We start from the raw sequence: 20175 nt of genomic DNA, 5'->3' as shown, positions 1-20175 counted from the left end.
GTTTTAGTTTGAAAAACAGCAGTCTGATACAATTTCGTTTCGTTTTCCTTGAAACAGTTATGTAACTGACATCATATGAGATGTTTATATGGGAAATCTTTTCTTTTGGTTCTATTGATCATATAACCATCCACAAACCTTAAGAAACCTCGAAAGGAAGGTTTACGCATCTCACCTTAGGACTCCTGTCCTTACCACTAAGTTGGTGAGAGAATACACGGTGCCTTACAGAACTTAAAGCACTTTTGAAATGCAGTTTTTGTCTTTATGTGTTATTCAAATGATAATCAGCTCCAGAGGTTTCACATTCTGAATTTCATTAGTACTTTTAGTGGCTTCAAGTCTTCTGGGTAGGTTCTGTTAAAGTGAACACCTATCTGAGATAGGACCTATTTGTGCTATTACAGTCAAATTTAATCAATGTCTATTCTTACATTTCACAGCTGTTGAGGCTGGTGGTAACGCGCAGAGCTTTAGAATAGGTTACATGCGCTTTTCCTGATTGGGAGAGTTTTATTTTGAAGGTCCACTGACAACTCCTGGGACTCTTTGGTCCTGACATGTGGTGTAAAGTGTTTGACCAGCGTAAAGTTTGCCAGTCTGACACAGTTTGGAGGGCCACAGTAAAGTGTCTGAATACTTATTATTATTTAGTTACTTCAGATTGAGATTTTGAATAGAATTTTAGAGAAGCGACACATATCAGTCTCCTGGATGTAGATGGATTAAAACAGTGCATTTGTTTAAAACTACATTTACGAAACAGTTACGTGTTCTGAATACTTTCTGAGATGACTGACACACGCTAAAGTAAAACAAAAACAGACACGTCAAGTCAACTTACAATTATTTATTGTACATAAAAAATGAACAGCACGGGGCGAGGAGGCAGAGCTCGTTTCAAAATCGGCTGACTGTTTTAAGAGTCATTCTTTTTGTCTGTGTGTCATTGCCGTTTTATTCCGAGGAGCGATTGTACCAGTTTACGTAAGTCAGGGATTTACCAACACCATGTTAAAAAAATTTATTCTAATAGGAACAAGAACTTCCCCCAAAACAAAACAAAAAAAGCACCAAAATTGCATGTATTGTCATTTCTGTTAAGCAAATATCATCTTGTAGAAAAAGGGTTTGCTAATAAAACAGTTTTAAGACGACAGAAAGTAACTATAAACTCAGCGGGTGGGACTGTAAGAGAAAACCGTTACTGGATCACACAATTTGGCTGAAAAATTTAAGACTTCTACTGATTAAACCTCTAAAAAACAATAATATTCATGTTTACAGTCAAAGGTTGGATGATGTTGTTTGTGGCCAACAGTGAATCTGTCTTTGTATATTTCACTGGGTCTGATGATGTCGTCCCAATCGGGTAGTCACACATTCACGGTAATGCTCTGATTGACATGTCATTGGGCCAATAGGACTATCAGGCTGAGATTAACGGGAGGAAGCTGAGCTGTTTTAGATACCCTTAATAGTCTGCTTTAGCACCTCCTTTCAACTACAGCTAGCAAGGCACGGCTGAACGCAGATTTATGAAACAGAAACGTCATGAGAAAAAGTACATCGAAACCTTCATTATATTTATAAGCTGAGCAAGGTGTTGCTTCTATTCCCCCCCCGGGTCTAGGCAAGGCTGGGTCCAGATGTAGGTTAGGCCTGAGGTGTCAGGACGGGAACGATGGGAAGCTGCTACTGCTGTGCTCCTTTCTTCGCTTGAGCCTCGGCCTCCTGGAGAGAAAAAAAACAGAGAGGGAAGGGACAGAGTGTGTTATATTAAAATGGAGGATACTGGTTAATATATCCCTTGCCACAGCTCAGAGGAAAACCCCCTCTGTCTCCATGGTAACTGGCACACCTCCCTGCAGTCCCCTTTGTGGCCGAGAGGAGGCGCCAGCGAGCGAGAGAGCCTGCAAAACCGATAGGAGGCCTGCTGTGGTGGATATCATGAACAGATGTATTATGTAATGTGTGTTTTCTTTATGGAAATTAAAGTGCGAAGACGAGTGTATATTTAGGATTGTTTTACAGGAAATGTGGCTGAGGGTGTAGGAATGCACTTCTCAGGAGGGACAGTCACCCAGCATGTGTTACTGTGTCCGTGAGCTTACCTTAGAGCCCGGAGGAGCGGTCAGACCCAGAAATGCGTATACGGCGTTTTCCTCCCTGGCGTCAAAGAAGGCCTCGTAGTTCTGCGAAGCAGGAAGAAACACAAACAGAGAGGTTTAAGGCCGATCAATCAGAAGATCCGGCTCTCCTGAAGCTGAACGCTGATAATTTGAAACAGCCTCTGAGCGTGTGCGGCCTGAGGCAACAATCTGGGCGGCTGTGAGAAACAGTTGAGGTTGTGTTATCTGTCCAAGGACAGACCTCGGCAGTCAGTGTGATAGGAGGGCATTGTCTTTTGAGAATGCAGCGCAGGGTAAACAAGTTAACACGTTCAGCCCGTCTAGGGTTTAGCCGTCTCGCACATTCCTGATCCCTCGCTCCTTCTCTGACCCTTTGTCTTCTTCCTCTTTCTCCACCAGGGCACAAAACTGATTTTTCAAAAGAGCTCTACAGCTGCGAGCATCCCTGTTGTCTTTGTCTGTGACATTCAATACAGCCCATGCTGCAAGTGCACCTTCACTTTGAGCCACCCATTAGCAGCACAGGATGATGCCACAGTGCACGCATGCTAAAGGCCCCAAGTGTTTACAAAGGGAGTAAACGAACATCTGCTAACACAGTGCATCAGGTTTGTGTAGTGTTTGGTAGAGTATGTCTGATCAGCACAGCTGCCAAACTGATTCCTGAATAGAAAAAAATGAATGGGGAAGTAAACAGAGGAAAGCAGAATTCATGTGTCACATTTTAAGACTTAATGCCTACAATTGTTTTGTTTTTTTTAATTGTGCGATTAGTGTATTTATACAGCCATTGCAAGAAAACTTCTTAAAGTCTTAAAGTCAGTCTGGATATAGCTCCTCCTATAGACTGGTTGATGTCATGCATTGGTTTGTGGACTTCTCAAATAAGAGGTGGATGACTAAGAAATCACTATATATGCTTTTTCACTAGAAGTGAGGCAAATCGCAGGCCTGTGACCTGGTGACTCAATTACATTTTTGTAGAGGATACAAATTTTGGTGACTGTTAAGTTACGTATGGACTCTGTATTATGACTGAACATAAAAATAAACGCAAACAGAACATAGCCTTACATCTGCAGGGTCATGAGGAATATGAAAAGAATTTGGATCTATAATAAATGTTTGTTTTTTTTAACACATACAGATGCTAATAATCAGTGTCTGAGTGATGATGTTCAACAAAGTTTTGTTCAGATTGGCCTGTTTGTTAAGGAGGATATACGTACATATATATACCCTGATCAAGCATAACATTCTGACCGCCTGTCTATTATTGGGTTGGTCCCCCTTTCGCTCCCAATACAGCTCTGACCCGCGGAGGCATGGACTCCACTAGACCCCTGAAGGTGTGCTGTGGTATCTGGCACCAAATTAGCAACAGATACTTTCACTCCTGTAGTTGAGAGGTGGGATCTCCATGTATCAGACTTGTTTGTCCAGCACGTTCCACAGATGCTCGACTTTGGAGGCCAAGTCAACACCTCAAACTCATTGTTGTGCTTCTCAAACCATTCCTGAACTATTTCTGCTTTGTGGCAGAACACGTTAATGGTCTGCAACAGTGGTAGGTGGTACGGGTCAAAGTAGCATCTAAATTAATGGCAGGACTGAACCCTGCAGAACAATATCTAAAGCATTGCACTGCTTCCTCTAGCTTGCCTTCTTCCCATAGGGCATCCTAGTGTCAGGTATTTCCCTGGTAAGCGATGCACACAGACAACTGGCCTTCAATGTGACCAGGCCACCTTCTTCCATTGCTCCATGGTCCAGTTCTGATGCTCACGTCCCCATTGTTGGTGGACAGCAGTCAGCATGGGCAGCCAGATTGGATTGGACTACACAAGCCAGTCTTCACTTCCCACATGCATCAGTGATCCTTGGCCGCTCATGACTCTGTCAGTGGTTCATCACTGGCCTGGAACATCCCACAAGAGCTGCAGTTTAAGAGATGCTCTGTCCCAGTCGTCTAACCATCAACATTTGGTTCTTGTCAAACTCTCTCAAATCCTTTCACTTGTCCATTTTTCCTACTTCTAACATGAACTTTGAGGACAAAATGTTCTCTTGTTCCCTCATACATCCCAACCACTAACAGGTGTCATGATGAAGAGATAATCAGTGTGATTCACTTAACATGTTAGCAGCCTTGAGTTTTGCCTGATACATGCATACACACATTTACTACGTTAAAAATGAAACCATACCTTAAAAGACACCCTGATTTGTCACCAGTTTTACTATAAATCATTTACAAAAATGGCCACGATGTTGCAAGCAGTCAGGTTTAAAACTGAACATAAACTCAGCAGGAGAGCATTTATTAGGCTATAGATCAAATGACAAGTACGGTAAACAAGCTCCCCCTATTGCCCATTAGAAAGTAAATTAAAGGTAGTTTGCATTAGTTTATTCTTTCAGACCCAGGGGTTATGTCCATTGTTTATTTACCGTCCGTAGGGGCAGCAGAACAGTGACATATTGAGACCTTACGTGTTTTGTATCAGCTTTAGTCTCCAAAAACTCTGTTTCCACTTTTAAAAAAACTAGCTGTCTTGTAAGTTGCTAGATTCCCCACTGTGTTCACCAGCTATTTGCTAACTATGTTTGGCAGCTCTGCGGTGCTGGGAAGGGAGTGTACGGAGTGTATTTTTATTAAAGCCTTTTCACTGAGCACAGCAGCTACTGAAAGAACAGTGAAGCTGCAGTCTATAAACCCAAAACAAAGGGATAAATGACGCCTGTACACTCTGTATACTTGAGGTCAACTTTTAATCAGGTGGTCTTGAAGACATGAGCTTTATTATCACAACAGTAGCTGCTTAGATGATCGCATGCAAATAATTTCATGTGTGTGCTCGTGCGTGTCTTACCCCGCAATATTTGGTTTCATTAAATATCTGTGGGGGGAGCGGGTTCCCCGTGGCAGGCCTGGATTCCTCTGGGACATTCTCCCTCATCCACTTCCTGTTAGCCTCGTTGGCTGCGATGTCACACTCCTCGAACTCGATCTTATTGGCCGCCAGGAAGCCCATCACATCCTGCTGCTGCTTTTTAATCTGTGTGCGGGTGGATGAGAAAAGATGGTAGAGGGGGAAGTTGTCGGTTAAACATGACTCAGCCGTATGAGGAAACACAAGAGCCTCAGTTCATCATGCTGTCATGAGTCTGTTTTAGAAATAAGGAGACTTTTTCTCTCCTGTGAGAACTACAGAGATCACTGACTCTCTGTTACTAAGTTACCACTCTGCTAGTAAGTAAAGGAAGTGGGAACATGGGAAAGGCTAAGCAGGCACAGATTATACTTCATCTGTATCAAAAAACACACCATACAGTGAAGAAGCCTGCAGACACCAGTAATTCCCCACATTATCAGAGGAAATGTTTAAAATAAAAGCATCTCAAAATTAGTCAAAGGCTGCACTGTTTTTCTCACTGTCTGGGATTTTATGCAGATGCGATTGATTTCGACAGGAGGATATCCTGCTGCACTGGAAAAAGCACTAAATTAAACATTAACACATTTGTCACACTTCTAAAATAGTCTATCCGGCTTGTTGCAAAGCAACATTTTTATCTAAGGGGATGCAGCTCTACAACTAACAAGGAAATAAAGGTCTATCAAGGTTGCCACGGTGATATCTTGCAAGGTTTCATCTCTTTACAAAGAAGCCTAAATGCATCCTGCTGACAGATGAAGAAGAAGCTACAGTCTGCATAAAAGTGAGTGTTTAACTTTGTTTTCTTCCTCCTTCTGTGTCTTTCTGTGTGTGTGTGTGCGTGTGTGAGAAGTTGTGGTCCAATGAGCTCTCAGTGGGTGTGTTTAAGAGGGAGGATGGCCCTACAAGGCCAGACGGAAACATTAGCTCCTCTGGGACTTGAGAGGAGGTAACTGGTCAAACACGAGCCAAATAAGGCCTGCTGAATGGAGACACACACACACACAGAGACACACATTCAGTCTTAGCGGCACACACACACCAAAAGTAAACCAACTTCACCACGAAAACACATAATAAGGATTGATGTATCATCTTTGTGCCAGACCTGACGCCCCTGTGCGAGGGTTCCTCCCAGCTTTATGGCATGCAGATGAGACAGGTGGATTATTTAATAGCTGTTGAAACTTCACTAAGGCATGGAGGACAGTGCTCTGTGATCAGCCAGGCTGCAATCTGAATCATGGCAGTTTCACTCCAAAGGGCAAAGTCCTAAAACCAGCTCTCACTGTCTATCCACCTGCCCCGAAAAGCAATGCAACATAAAGCAACCGAGCAGAAACCTCAAAGGCTTTTTAATAGACTCTGTGTCTCCTAACGTGCATGTTTTGCACAATCACAGGAGATTATTTGAATCTCAAAATGCTACAACGACAAGTTAAGCATAAGGTTTCTCATACTTTGGTCTGTTTTCTGCTTCACTTTGGTGCACTCAGGCCATTGGTCCAACAGGGCTACATTGTACCGCTGCCAAGCAAAATTAATTTGTAGGACAAACTGGCCACATGCCATCTGCACCGTAACTCTAATTGAGCAGTGGGAGCTTCCAGCTCCGGGCCTCTGAAATGCTCCCTCATGTCTTGAGTCCCGAATTGAGCGCCTGGTGAAAGAAAACTGGCTGTCCTTGGATTTGGGTGTGGTAATAAACAAACACTTACTTCTTATCCATTTCTTCAGAATGCTTTTATATCATTCCTTCTTCTCAAGAAGAAGATAATCATCTAATCATCTTCTTCTTCTTAAGAAGAAGAACACAAAAAGAAGTGTGAGGCAGGCCAGTATGTGCCTTACAGCAGAGACCTGCAAGTGTGAGGTTTCATTTCCATAAACTATGCTTCTCTTGCATCGAGTCCAAGCATGCAAATTAATACTGGTATTTAGCTGAACATAATGCAAAAACCAAAAAGGGTGCGCTAATGTCAGAGTTGCTTCTTTTGCATAGATGCTGATCAGCATTAGCTGTGTTACTCTATCTAATCCAGGCGTTCGTGGTACTAACCCAATGATTCCTAATCAATCAAGCGGTCCTTTTAACATTTCCAGCAGTTGGATGTTCAGTCATAGAATAACATTCAGTTATTGAATGTCTTGCACAATTGGTAAGCAGTTTTCCTTCAGGCCAGACTGTTTAAATATCTTCACCATCAAAGTAAGCTTAACTTACTTAAGTAGTCTGGCTTACAATCAAATTAAGCCAGCTGAACATCAACATGTTAGCGGTGTCACTGTGAGAAAGATAGCACCCTGATGTCAGTGTTTAGCTCAAGGTGCTGTGCAGCACTCACTTAGCGCCGTGTCTCCTGTGTCGAGTCACTCGCACACAATTACTTACTGCTGACTACCTAAACTGATTTCATCTGGGTTAGGAGAGAGGAGCCTGAAACAAACACTTCAAATCACTGATAACTACCATCATAGCACTTACTTGGCACAGTAATTAAATTTGATCACACTCATGCTGACGGACACACCCATGGAATGACTCAGGCAATTCCACATTAGCTTACTATACTAGGATGTCCGAAACCTTGATAAACAACTCCAGTAGGACAACTCCAGGGATTTATTAGAATATGAAAATATATCAAACTATGCTTTTGAAGTCATAGCAGACATTGCCGGATAGCTTGCCTGAGCTTTAAAGTCAGGAACACTTGTTTAATATAGTTTAAATTTCTTAATTATTACTTGGTTAAAATTAAACGAGACCATTGTTACCCACCGACTATCTGCTCTTAAAAGTTGCCATGCTAAGCACAAACCAGTATGTCTAAAAAGATACATACAGTCATGTAAAAAAGAAAGTTTTCACAATAGTCTATGCAGTCCTGTGAGCTCAAGGTGAACTCAGTGACCGCAAGGTACCCGGTCCAAATCATCAACCTTCTACCACCGTTGTTGACGGTTGCTACAAGGTGTTTGTGCTGATATGCTGTGTTTGTTTTACGCCAACATCTAAACTTTGATTTCTCTGTCCAAAGGACATTGTTCCAGAAGTCTTGCAGTTTGTTCAGATGCATCTTTGCAAACCCGAGGCATGCTCCCATGTTCTTTTCTGCTGCCAACACCTTCCAAACAGGCCATACTTGTTGAGTCTTTTTCTAATTGTACTCAATGAACTTTAACGTTTAACATGCTATCTGAGGCCTGCAGACTGAGAGCTCTTGGGTTTTTGCAGTTTCTTTGAGCATCGCAAACTCTGACCTTAGGGTGAATTTACTGGGACGTCCATTCCTGGGAAGATTGTGGCACTCTTCCAAACCACAAAAACTGCCACAACATCTGCTTTCCTATAGGTGCTCACACTTTAATCAAGTGCATTTGGTTATCATCGCCTGGCTGCTACTTGCCATCTTATTTTCTTTGGAACCAGTAAGGGTGTACTGACTTTTTCCAAGTACTTCATAGTCTTTTGAAACTTTCTTTTGCCTGTACTAAAGTTACAGATTGAAGTACAGATTAAGTTTATTATTAATTAAAAGAACAACTAGTTTTTGGTAGTAAGTTCAGCGGAACTTACTGTATATCGTTACATGAATGATTATTGTTGACTGACTAGAATCTGAGTTGAATACAGTTGAAGGAGGTGGAATCTGCACCACGTGAACTTTGGTTTACATGCCTTATCATCATGTGAGAGAGTTATGGCAGGACAATCCACATCCAGACATGATCAATCCCAGAAAAGGTCAGAACTCTGGCATTAACAGCTGCCAGACAATGACAAGAATTGATTGGATGGACCGTATCCACAACACTGGCTTAGATCAATATGGTGGACACTAATTGAATACCCCATCTGATTAAGGGCTGGGTTCAGCTCATGTTAATTTCAATAAGACAGGAAAGAAAACATGTTTAAAACGTCAGTTGCTCTTCACAGATAAGGCAAATAGCCTTTCATATTCCCCGGAAGCCCAACATTTGAATATGGGAAAGAAACCACTCTTTGCGCCAAGAGGAAACATGAATCAACCCCTGCCCTGTATGCTCATAAGGGATAAACGTTTGTCTTGATTAGATCACGTCTGATTTCAGCTGAAAACAGTTGCTTACTGGAAAAGTACCAAAAGCAGTAGCCTCCACCCAGTCCTGTACTCAGTCAGCATTACAATATAGTTACAAAAGAGCCTTACACTGTTGCTCTGGCTGAATTCCCATACTGCTGCCTGGAGGTGAAACAGCAACAAAATTAGCTGATATAGAAACGAACTGTAGCACCAGCCCAAATCACGTCTGACCTATAAACCTTAACATCAAATCCACAATAGGGAAAAGCATGATAAGGCTGACATTCTGAGGGCGAAAGTCCTGGGCATAGAGAGTTACACTGCATGTCCACAGCATCTCAGGTTATTACAGATTCACAGAGCATTTATTGTGACAATAAGGAAATTGTAAAACAGTGTGGCTGCAGTTCAGGCATGGAAATGAGGGAGGAAATGTGCCGTGGTGCTGGCCAGTGCCTTTGGCTCGTTAGACATTTGCAGTTTAAGTCGACCTTGTGGTCTATGGTCTAGATATACTGTTGTAGGTGCATATGTGCATTGGCATATGTGTATTTAAGGAAAAAAAGATTCTAGTTTGTTAGGCAAACTTGGCCTCGCTCAAAACCAGGCGCAGTTGAGATACCCGGTGGCATTCTATAAAAGATATTTTACATACAAATACAACATCAGAAATTTGGGTTATGTTTTAAAGAGCCATTAGCAACAGGATTGAAAACATCCCTAGAGAACTTACACGAAAGCACAATATTATATATCTAAGTGATTGAAATGCTCTGCTTCACATTACTGGGTGGAAATACAATAATGTCAGCTCACATTGTGATACCCTCCTTCATACTGTATAACTAGCTCAGACCAAAGTCAAGCAGCAACCTCCAGGGATAAAAACTGAAACCGATGTGGGAAAGTGCCAAAAACACCAGTTCATCAAACGGCCACTTGGCAATATATTGCACACAGCTTCTTGCACTGGCACAAAATATGGCTGTTTTTATAAAAGCGTGCAGGCACTGTTAACAGATTCCACTGTTAATGTTACTCACTAGTCGCTCCTGGAGGTAGTGCTGATAATACTGAGTCCTCGTAGTATTGTACCTTGAGTTAGTCTACGATTGTAGCCACTAAACATGGGTGTCTCTCCCTGTGAGACACATCCATACTGTCTATAGCTGTGTCTTTCTCTTTTAGCACTCAAAACCAAAACATGGCCACTTGTGGCTTCAAAAAACCAAGATGCTTTTTGGCTATAATGCCATCTTAAAGCTTCAAAATGGGACTTCACGAACTCAACATCACAATGCAAATGTCTCCTGGGGAAAGGTTTTATGTTCAGATGGGATAAATATTGAGCTGTTTGGCTACAATGACAAGAGGTGTGTTGCAGGAGTAAAGGTGTACCAACTGTCAAGCATGGTGGTGGTAGCATTATGCTCGACAGTTGGTACACTATTGTTAGGTTTGAAAGGCTAGCATTATGCTCTTGTTAATGAAGAAGGAGGACTACCTCCAAATTCTTTAACTTCATTTTAAATCAACTGATAAAGTGTTGAAAGTTACTCAGAGAGTTGCGTTCCAACAGGACAATGATCCAAACACTGGTTTTGGAATGGATAACACATGCTAGCAATTAGCTTCTGTAATGGCCTTCCCAAAGCCCCGACCTCAACCCTATTTAATATTTTGGGACTATGATTAAAAGCCAGGCCTGTGCAAACAAACCAACTAGATTAAATGAACTCTACCAATTCTGCCAAGAAGAATGGTCAGATATCGATCCAGAATTATGCCCGACGCTTGTTGATACCAAAAGTGCCTGATCAAGGTGAGTGTATATGTATATACTTGCGCCTGTATGTAAACTTGGCAAGTTGTGTATATCAGAGAAAACCTGAAACGATTTCAAACTTTTGTACCAAGTTTATGTTTTTGGATATAGGAAATCTGAAAAAAATAACATTTCATGCATGACCATGGTGGATGTATCTGAACTTCTAATTACAACTGTATACATTTACCATCTCCTACCAGAATACTCACATTGTGTATTTATTTCTTATATGTATTTCTTTAGTGTAAAGTGATCTATTTTTTAGATCTATTTCTTTTCTGATAGTTTTATTTTTATAGAGCTATGTTTTTTAATGTTTTGGGGACATGGTAATTTCCCAATTTTGGGGATAAAGTATTTCCTCATCATATTCTTCTGGAATTTTATTGTTGTTCCCTTTTTTCCATTTTTTTCTGTCAGAAAAAAACCTGTTTTTTCCAAGTGGCAGCAACGTATGCAACTGGAGTTTGTGGCATTTTGCTAAATCATATTTTGAGGAACAGTACTGTTGACATAACTCACCTCAGTTCTTTTTTTCATTACCATACTGTAGCCTTTTCTAACTGGAATCTGTCTATTGACACATACTGTAAATCTGATGTTGTGCTCTTCTATGACAAACTAATACTGAAGCTCAATCAAATAACAGTACTTTGTTTTTGACCTTTGACTCTTGTACGGATCAGCTTTCACATGAAATCAATCAGCCCCAAAAGCTAACACAATGCTCGAACACAAAGAAGAACTTAATGTCTTGGAAAACAAAACCATCTATCTGGATGATGCTGACTGTTGTAGTTTGTCAAGTGCTGAACCTCATATAGCCCTCTGGCTAACTTCACACAGTCTGCTGCTCTGACCTGCATTCAGTTTCCTCTGTGGAACAAAAAACACTTGAAATATTATTTTTTTAAAATACTCCTACTTATCTCCCTGTTTTTGGATGTTCCTCTCTGCACATTCTTATTTATACTCGAGTGCTTAATGTAGTATCAGATGGGGCTGGGTAGAGGAATGTGATGACACTGTTTTGTAGACACGGACGCAAAAAAGCAAGCTTAGTTGCGACAGAGGCTTTTCGCCACGATTTCCCGCTCAGCAGCCTGCTCATGCTAATGTGCGAAGAGAGATTTTAAATATTGTGTAATTCAGACATTCAGTAAATGCTTTAATAATCTACAATAGTGCATCTGCTAAAATAAAAATCAAAGGGAATGAGTTAAACATGGTAAGAACAAACAAAATGAACTCTAACGCTGCTGCTCTGCTGACTATGAAAACAGTGCAAAAGCTCGTACGCCTCTTCTAGAGGACTTAACCAAAAACAAATCAATGAGAGGTAATGCACTTTCCCAGACAGACTCCAGGACGCTGATGGCATCGCTGGCTCTAAACTCACTCCACTCTGACTCTACAGGAAGCTCCTGTGCTCTAAAGCCTGCTGCTGAGCCTGTGCAAATGTCATTTACTGTCAGGGCAATAAAGTCACTCAGAGCAGTCCAACTGAAAGGAGGCTCTGTTTGATTATTTCCTGTATGTGAGCTGTGAAAACAAACGGCTGGCGGAAGGAAAATCGCCCTACAGGTGATCTAAAGCACAAGGGTACAACAAGTGACTATAAAGTTGGACACTTTTATCAAAGGAATCTTTAAAGGTTCTTTTTTTGGGAGCATTTCTCCTGATAAAATTTGCACGTTTACAGTTTTGAGACTTTGCAGACACCAGGCGCGATGCTAAATGCAATGTTTTCATCGCATCTGATGTTGACTAGTTGTAGGATACAGTGTGCAAGAACTCAATGTTTAATGCACTTCTGCATGCTCGTGTTTATGTTGATCCAGAAGTCTTAAACCCTACTTCAGGGCTGCAGCTGCTTGTCTAAAAGGGGGGCCCTGGAGAATTGCATCACCATCATTCCTCTGCACTCTGGAAGAAACTGGCAAGTCTGGAGCTAAAAGAATGTCCTCTCTACTGAAAGAAAACAAGAGTCCTGCTCTGGCATCAGGTGACACTGCACATCGTTTTAAGTTCATCTATTGATTTTTTTATTTTCTGCATGTCTTTCCTGTTCACAGTCTAGTTTCAGCTGAAAAACCCAATAAACTGCCACTCCAGGAAGCAGCTGAGAGAGACAGACGCCCGCTCGCTCCTCAAACTTCCTCCCTGCCCCTTTCTCTGTGCACGAAGTTAAAAGAAAATCAAGGAGAGACTCGAGCTGCGTTCAAAGTGTGGTGGACGGCAGAGCTGCATGCTTACTGATGAGTCAGGCCACCCCGCGCAGTGAGAGGATGACAGCCCGGTGGACATCAGTTAAGTAGAATAAAAAAGTTCGGCCTGGCTGCTGCATATACACCCCCCAATCACCTCGTACGCACACAAGCCACACGCAATCACCCCGAATCTTACCGAAGTGGATCCAGAGGACGATGCTATGTACACTTTGATCACCATCTTATCTCCCTGATGCTGTTGTCACAAAAGTCCGGCGGGCTGAGCTGGTCGGCTGCTTGCTCTGCTGCTCGCAGACACTGTGCAGGTGGGCGGCTGAGCAGCGAGACACAAAGGAGAAAAAACTACAGCAACAAACTTCCGAGGCTGAAATAACGTACCAGTCTCTGGTAGACAGCGCAGACGATCTGCGCAAATGCTCCGGTCCTCAGCACTGGATGGAGCTTTGCATTCCTCCCCCGCCTCCACTCTGCCTCCCCGCCCCTTCTAGCCTCTCTCTCTCTCTCCGTTTGTGTGTGTGTGTGGAGCTGAAAAGCACACACTCTCAGACTGGTACACGCACAGAGAGGTGGCCTGTCAAGATGGCAACGGGGTTATACTGCCTGAATATTTCAGCATCGACCTCCCCCTCCACAGCATCACCACCACCCCTCCTCACCCCTTTGTCTGTAAGCCAGACACTGGCTATTGTTCGGCGCACAATGCACGTGTGCACGGTTACAGGTGTCCCGGCACTACGTGTGAACGAGGAGGCAGGTTAATGTGATAGAAAATAAAAATCTGATTTGATTTTTTTTTTTTTTTTGGAGAGTGTGTGTGTGACAGCACAGCCTGTGGAAGCGCCGTCTTCAGAGCAGGCGCTTTATTATTAGCCGGGCTTCGTGGGCCCCCTGCAGGCGTCTGGAGAAGTCGACGCGAGGCCTTTTTCCCCCCTGAAACGAATTTAAGGAAAGCCGACTGACAAAAAAAGTGTCGGAGAGGAGGAGTGGGCGCCATATTGGACTGAAACTCGAAGTGAATCTATGGTTAAATCTCCCCCGCTGACTTCTGCAGAGGCGAGCCTGTGCTTTAATAAGAGCCAGCGAGGATGCCTGGCTCGCACTGGGGGCATGTTGCCTACCGCCGGGGCCTGTATGAACCATGCATGCGGCTCCCTCTCTCACACACACACACACACACACACACTAACACGGCTCACTCGTGTGAAGGCAAACATGTCCTCGAACGCGAGCCTTTTCCCCCTTCTCTGCAGGCTTCCTCCCATCTCCCTCTGCAAGAACAAGCCATTCGCGGCAGACCCCTCAACATCACCGGCTCCAAAATTCCAAGTGTTCTGCAGCCCCCAATGGCGTCACCCGATTGGCCGAGGGCCTATCAATCATGCCTTTAGCCGCACCCCTCCCCCCATTCAACCACTCGCCTCTCTGTTCCAGTGTGTTTACTACACTGCCGAGCATAAGGGAGACACTCGTCTTCACATGCACTGATCCCACAGAGAAAAAAAAAAACAGTTTTTAGTTGTATTTGTAAGGAAACCCTCCAAGAGATCAACATGCCCAAGAGAAAGGTACGTATTACGAAAATAGCAAAAATACTTTGAGGCGGATAGCAGCCATTAATGCAATGAAAACGATTGTGAAGACATCCCTCTGAGACATTACTTAATTATAACGCAACGGATAGCGGTTATTTTTCGCTGGTAATTTTTTGCCTGTTTTCTAGATATAATCTGCATTTTTTTTGTGTTAGAGCGAATATTTTCCTGCTCGGACACGGCCTTTAAAACGCCTTTTTCGTGTGCGAGCCGCTGTCCTTTGGGGAGTCAGAAGTCTCTCTCGGTCTCCATGCAGTTAAAGCACAAGCAGCAGCCATGCTTTGCAGCTCTTGTCCACCTTCGTCGCCCGACCTACCGAGAACAAACGCTTCGCTTATCGCCGTTCGGGCTCCAAACCGGCCCGAAGTGGCGCCAGAAAATGCCTTAGTGGCTTTACTTTGCATTTTGACCGCGAAAACAAACATTCGCCGTCGCGTTTCGATAAAATTATATATTTTCTCTCTTTGTTCGCGGTCCCAAATGGCTGCGATGGCGTTTCCCTGCCGCCCGGTGGCGCCTGTGAGCCCGCTAAACATGGTCCCTCCCCCTTCTCAGAGACTCCCGCGCCAGCTTTCAAATCTCAGCTCCATGCACTGAATGAGAGAAAGAGATGGGGGGGCGTGGAAGGGGAAAGCAAGGCCTGGACCCTCGAAATATGGCCTCAGAGACCCGCATGACTCTGCTCTCACAGTCTCCGTCGGAATCCAGGCGTGGAGCCGGCATTTCTGGCCTGTAAATCGCTTAAACCCACCTGTATTTGAAATGAACTTTGCTTTTCACCTGAAACTGAAAAGTTTTTTCAGCACCTCTATGACCAATCCTAATATGTGTCCAGGTCGCACAGCATCTGTTCGCTGTTGATATAAACAGCAGCTAAGCTCTTATTTTTTCCAGTCACTCATTTAAAGCTGTTGTGTTGTGTTTTTCAGGCACACGGAGCAGAGGCAGGAGAAAAGGAGGAGGTAAGCAAGGAAACGGCGAGCTGCACCTCTCGCACGCCATTTAAATTCAGATTTTAATCAGCATGTGAAAGATTAAAAGGGAAAATAAAAATTTTAGATTAAATACCTGTGTGTCTGTGCTTCCTGCTTGTCAAAATAAAAGCCTCGCATTAACAACAACCTCTTGTCATGTTTCAGCCCCAGAGGAGATCAGCTCGGTTATCGGCGGTAAGATGGCACACACTTTTCCACGCTCACCGACATCACCTGATGAGAATGGACACGTAAAAAACCCAAACAAAGCAGAGCGGCTAAAAGTGTAGCACATGCAGATATTTAAATTGAGTGTGCATAGGGGCGCATAGGAGCAAGAACTGCGTTTTCCAGCAAAGCAAAACTTTTCAACAAGTTGTTTTTGCATAACAAAACATAGCAGTGACTTGAGAACAGTTATATAGTGCATTAAAATTACTACAAATGTCTCAGATATACTTTAATTTGCCTAAATTCACAATTAAAGCAAGATTAATGAACATTACAGTGAGTTAAAACAGCCAAAATCAACCTCAAAGATGTGTTCACATGTATCTACATGTAATACTAACTAAAAGCCAATAGCTGGCATAATCGACCCCCAGTATTGACTGTGGGGGTTTTTTTTCTTAATGAAGCAAATTATTGGCACGCTGTGTCTTTATTGAAAGAAGTTTCTTTTCAGGAACATTTTAGGGGTTTAAAGATGTCTTTCATGCACCAAAGTCCTCATGAACATTCAGAAGTACTGGGAAAAAACAGGCTCTAAACTATCATAGATACTCCTGTAGTGCTGCTGTATTCAAGCGTAGCAGTTTCCACATCGCTTTCCTCTTCTTTCCCCAGAAACCGGCCCCGCCCAAGCCGGAACCAAAGGTGAAGAAGGCGGCGAAGGTGAGAGGCTAAATGAAGTAGTATTCGAGGGTGGAGGGAGGGCGTTTGTAGATGCTCAGCATGCTCACTGCTTGTGTCTAAACCTGAACAGAAAGAAAAGGCTGTGAACGACAAGAAGGAGGACAAGAAGACCAAGAAGGCGAAGGAGAACGCCGAGGCAGAGGCGAACGAGGAAAACCACTCTGAGAACGGCGAGGCCAAGACCAACGAGGTGTGTGCGCAGGGGGACGCCCCTCCCCTTGGCCTTTTTGGACAACCCTGGTGATTTCACCAAAAACGAACAAAGTTTTAACTTCAGCCTTTCTGCTTCATCCCTTAGGTGGAGGCAGCTCCCGAGGAGGCCAAGGAGGAGGCCAAGTCCGAGTAGCACCACTGCCCAAACTCTCTCCTCCTCCATCTTCTACAGCCCCTTCCCCCCCACTCCACCCAAAAAACTACCCCAGCCAGTCCCACCCCACCCCCCCTCTAAGTCTCTCTCACATGGTTTCCCTCCAAGGCGTATTGTTAACAGAGGAATATTTTTATCAATGATTTTATAAGTATCCGTACAGATTTTTAGCACAAAAAAGCAAAGCTGATTATGGAGCGCCTTGCAGATTTGCAGTGGTCATATCAAAGTGTCTGCAAGCGAAATGAACACACTAAAATCTTTTTTAAATGGCATTTCATGATTGTTGAAGGCTTGTTTTTGGTGTAGAAAGCGTGTCCCTGCCGGATTGGCCATGTTGTGAGTTGTGTATTACTGTGGGGTTTTTTTTTTTGTTTGTTTGTTTCACTTCTAACTCCACAAAAATCAGACCTTTTCTTCCTCACCTCCTCCCCTTTCTCCCCCCTTTTATCCACGTTTTTACTACAACGGTTCAGACATGTCGGTGTGGGCGATTCCTTTTAGACCTCTATAAACGTGCAGTGAGTCCCCTCCTCATTTTTTTTTTTTTTTTTTTTCCATTTTTGTTTCTCTGCTTCTGTCTCATGGTGTTTTTTTTTTTTTTTTCTTTCATTGAAATTGTGTTTTGACGAAGAAGAAGAAAAAAAAGATACAAAACGAAAAACTACTAGCGTGTTGTCCATAAGAAAGAGGAAGACGAACATGTGAAACATTCCGGAGAACGGCGACTGCCTCCGATCCGTCTCCTTAGACGACCCTGCGTGTATAAAAGAAAAGAGGAAAAAAATTCTAAAAAAAACAACAAAACAAAACAGCTCCCGCTCCATCCACGCTGTCACGCCAGCTTTTCTAAACACTGTTTTTTGTTTTAGTTTTTTCTGGTTTGGTTCGGTTTTTTTGGTTTTTTAACAGCGATTGAATTTGGAATCCTTCTGTGACAAAAAAAAAGGAAAAAAAAAAAGAAAAAAAACATATATGCAGGTGTCCGGTCCCTCTCTTATGTTCTGAAATTCTCTTAATAAAAAGAAGTCCTGGGAATTTTCCTCGAATCGGAGTGTCCAGTTTGCTTTCTTTGACGACAGAGTGGGATAAATAAAGGGAAATGAATGGGGGAAAATGGGTTGTGAGTCAAAACTCAAGCGTTTCGTAGGTAAAAGCAACCATGTGTTGTCTTTGAATTGAAATATAAAGCCTGCAAGCATGCGATTTCCACTACTAACTGTGCTTAAGAGCCTCCCGGGATCTATCTGTACGCATAATCAAAAATGACTGCATTCATTTTTCTTTTTTAAACAAGAACATCCTTGCCACTTAGCAAAATCCAGTATTTCCTTCAAGAGAAGCTGCTGCAGGTTATAGATTCCACATTTCATCCGTCCTCCTTTCTCTGATTACACACTCAAGTCCACTTCATCCTCCAAACTTACTCGAGGCATGTTTGTTACAGCCCAGACTGCAAATATCTGTTGCAAAAGACTCTTTAAGGGAGGTCAGGTCAGCGAAAGGTCAGCCAGACCTTCATTGTTCATCCCACTGATCGATCCTTCTAAAATGCACCAGTGAGAGGACATCATACCCAGTAACTGAGCAAAGCCTTTAATAAAGTCATGCTTCTACATCCTCTCTGGCTCGCAGCCTTTACAAACCCAGAGAAAAAGGGCCTAGATGCAGACAGTTCCTAACTGCCCGCTTCTTCCTTCCCCTTTAGGGCTTAACACGCTCACGTTAAACCCTGGCGCGAGTGCTGTGACCCACATTCACCTCGACCCTGAAAGAAAGAAGAAGTTGCTGCTTTATTTCGTAACCTGCTTTAAAGAGAGCCCCGCATTTAGGTTGCACGTACAAAGCTTTCATGCATCGGTTCATGGCAAAGGCCTGGCAGGAGAATGGTGAAGAAGATGCTTGTAGTCTGCTGAGCAAACACGGTGTGAGTGGGCGACTCTGATGTGCACTTGCCTGCAGCACTGGGTGTGTGAGCGTGCACGCTTGCTGCGTTCTGTTGAGCCTCAAAGTCAACCGCTGCTGTGAGTTCAAGTATATGAAGACACATGCATGTGTGTGTGTGTTTGTAACAGCATTGTTTTCCAGGCTTGGACTGGGTGCAACAGCCTGCAGCAGCTCCTCTGGTTTAAGCTTCAGCTTTGTGTCTTCATGTGCTTCACTTATCTGTGAATCACTGCACAATATGACGCTCGATTTTAATTTGTATTTATTTATTTTGTTTAGTTTTGGGTTATTTCCCCCTTCTCTTCCGCTATGCTGTGCAGCAGTCTCAGTCCCTCTGACCTGCATTGTCATGGCCGAGCACTGGGCTCCATTTTGTCGATGTCTTGCTGTGCGTTAAGCGTCGTTGCGCCTCGCCGCCACTAGATGTCAGTCTTGTCTCATATTTCATACCTTAAAAGAAACCAAAACAAAAAACGCTCTTTGCCCACGGCCTCATGTGGAGCTTTGATTAACCTTACATTTGATTAACTCATGCATTAAAAGGCGTTATTCTGTTTTTTATTATTAATTTACTATGAGAGATGACTCACACATTTCTTAATAGAGCAAAAAAAAAAAAAAAAAAAAGCATTTCAAAGGCCTCCTTACCTCCCTTCCCCTTCTTATTCACATCTCGCTTCGTTATGTCTTTTAATCCTCTTGTCATCAGCTGTTGTTTAATGCATTTACTTTTCAATGTAGTGTGACTTGAGCCGGGCCGGATAAAAGCACACGGTCGGGCCCAGGCGATTAATTCGCAGCCTCTGTGTGTGAGATCCGTCGATAAGTGAGGGAAACTAAAGGAAATACATTATTGATCAGACAGAAAGTTTCAGATCTCAGCCAGGGTGGTCTCTTTTTTATTGCTCACCACCTTCTTTCATCTGTGCACTCCTTGTGATATTCCTCAGCTCTTACACTCTCATTGATCCGTCCATTCAGCCCTCTGACTCGTTAACGGCTTTGATACCGAGACACACACAAACACGCGCAAACAAACCAAACATGCAGCCCTCTCTTAAGGCAATCGGGCATCAAAGTTCTAATGAGCCCCTACCGATATTGTTTTATCTTCTGCCTGTGTGTGCGTGCTGAGTGCTCTGGCTGAAATTGAATGTTTGTCTGCCTGCTTTATCTGTCT

The 20175-nt window shown here is 43.2% G+C and overlaps 2 protein-coding genes across 3 annotated transcripts; one reads left to right on the top strand and one right to left on the bottom strand.

Annotated features, from left to right (window-relative positions):
* Positions 1-835: 835 nt before the first annotated feature.
* sh3bgrl (SH3 domain binding glutamate-rich protein like) lies at positions 836-13821 on the bottom strand. 2 transcript variants are annotated; one of them, XM_082548462.1, is made up of 4 exons: positions 13579-13821; positions 5006-5191; positions 2115-2195; positions 836-1734 (listed from the first exon to the last, which is right to left on the bottom strand). In XM_082548462.1, the coding sequence occupies exons 2-4, from the start codon at positions 5165-5167 to the stop codon at positions 1696-1698; spliced, it is 282 nt and encodes a 93-aa protein (XP_082404588.1). In that variant the 5' UTR covers positions 5168-5191; positions 13579-13821; the 3' UTR covers positions 836-1695. The 2 variants fall into 2 exon arrangements, with proteins under 2 accessions (XP_082404588.1, XP_082404587.1); XM_082548461.1 differs by having other exon boundaries at positions 13376-13690.
* Positions 13822-14617: 796 nt separating this feature from the next.
* hmgn6 (high mobility group nucleosome binding domain 6) lies at positions 14618-18097 on the top strand. Its single transcript, XM_082548481.1, has 6 exons — positions 14618-14765; positions 15722-15754; positions 15932-15961; positions 16613-16660; positions 16752-16871; positions 16980-18097. The coding sequence occupies exons 1-6, from the start codon at positions 14751-14753 to the stop codon at positions 17025-17027; spliced, it is 294 nt and encodes a 97-aa protein (XP_082404607.1). The 5' UTR covers positions 14618-14750; the 3' UTR covers positions 17028-18097.
* The last annotated feature ends 2078 nt before the right edge of the window (positions 18098-20175 follow it).

Source organism: Aulonocara stuartgranti (genome assembly GCF_965226115.1).
Source record: "Aulonocara stuartgranti genome assembly, chromosome: 2".
In the NCBI taxonomy this organism is placed as follows: Eukaryota; Metazoa; Chordata; class Actinopteri; order Cichliformes; family Cichlidae; genus Aulonocara; species Aulonocara stuartgranti.
This window is presented reverse-complemented; position numbering and strand designations above follow the sequence as displayed.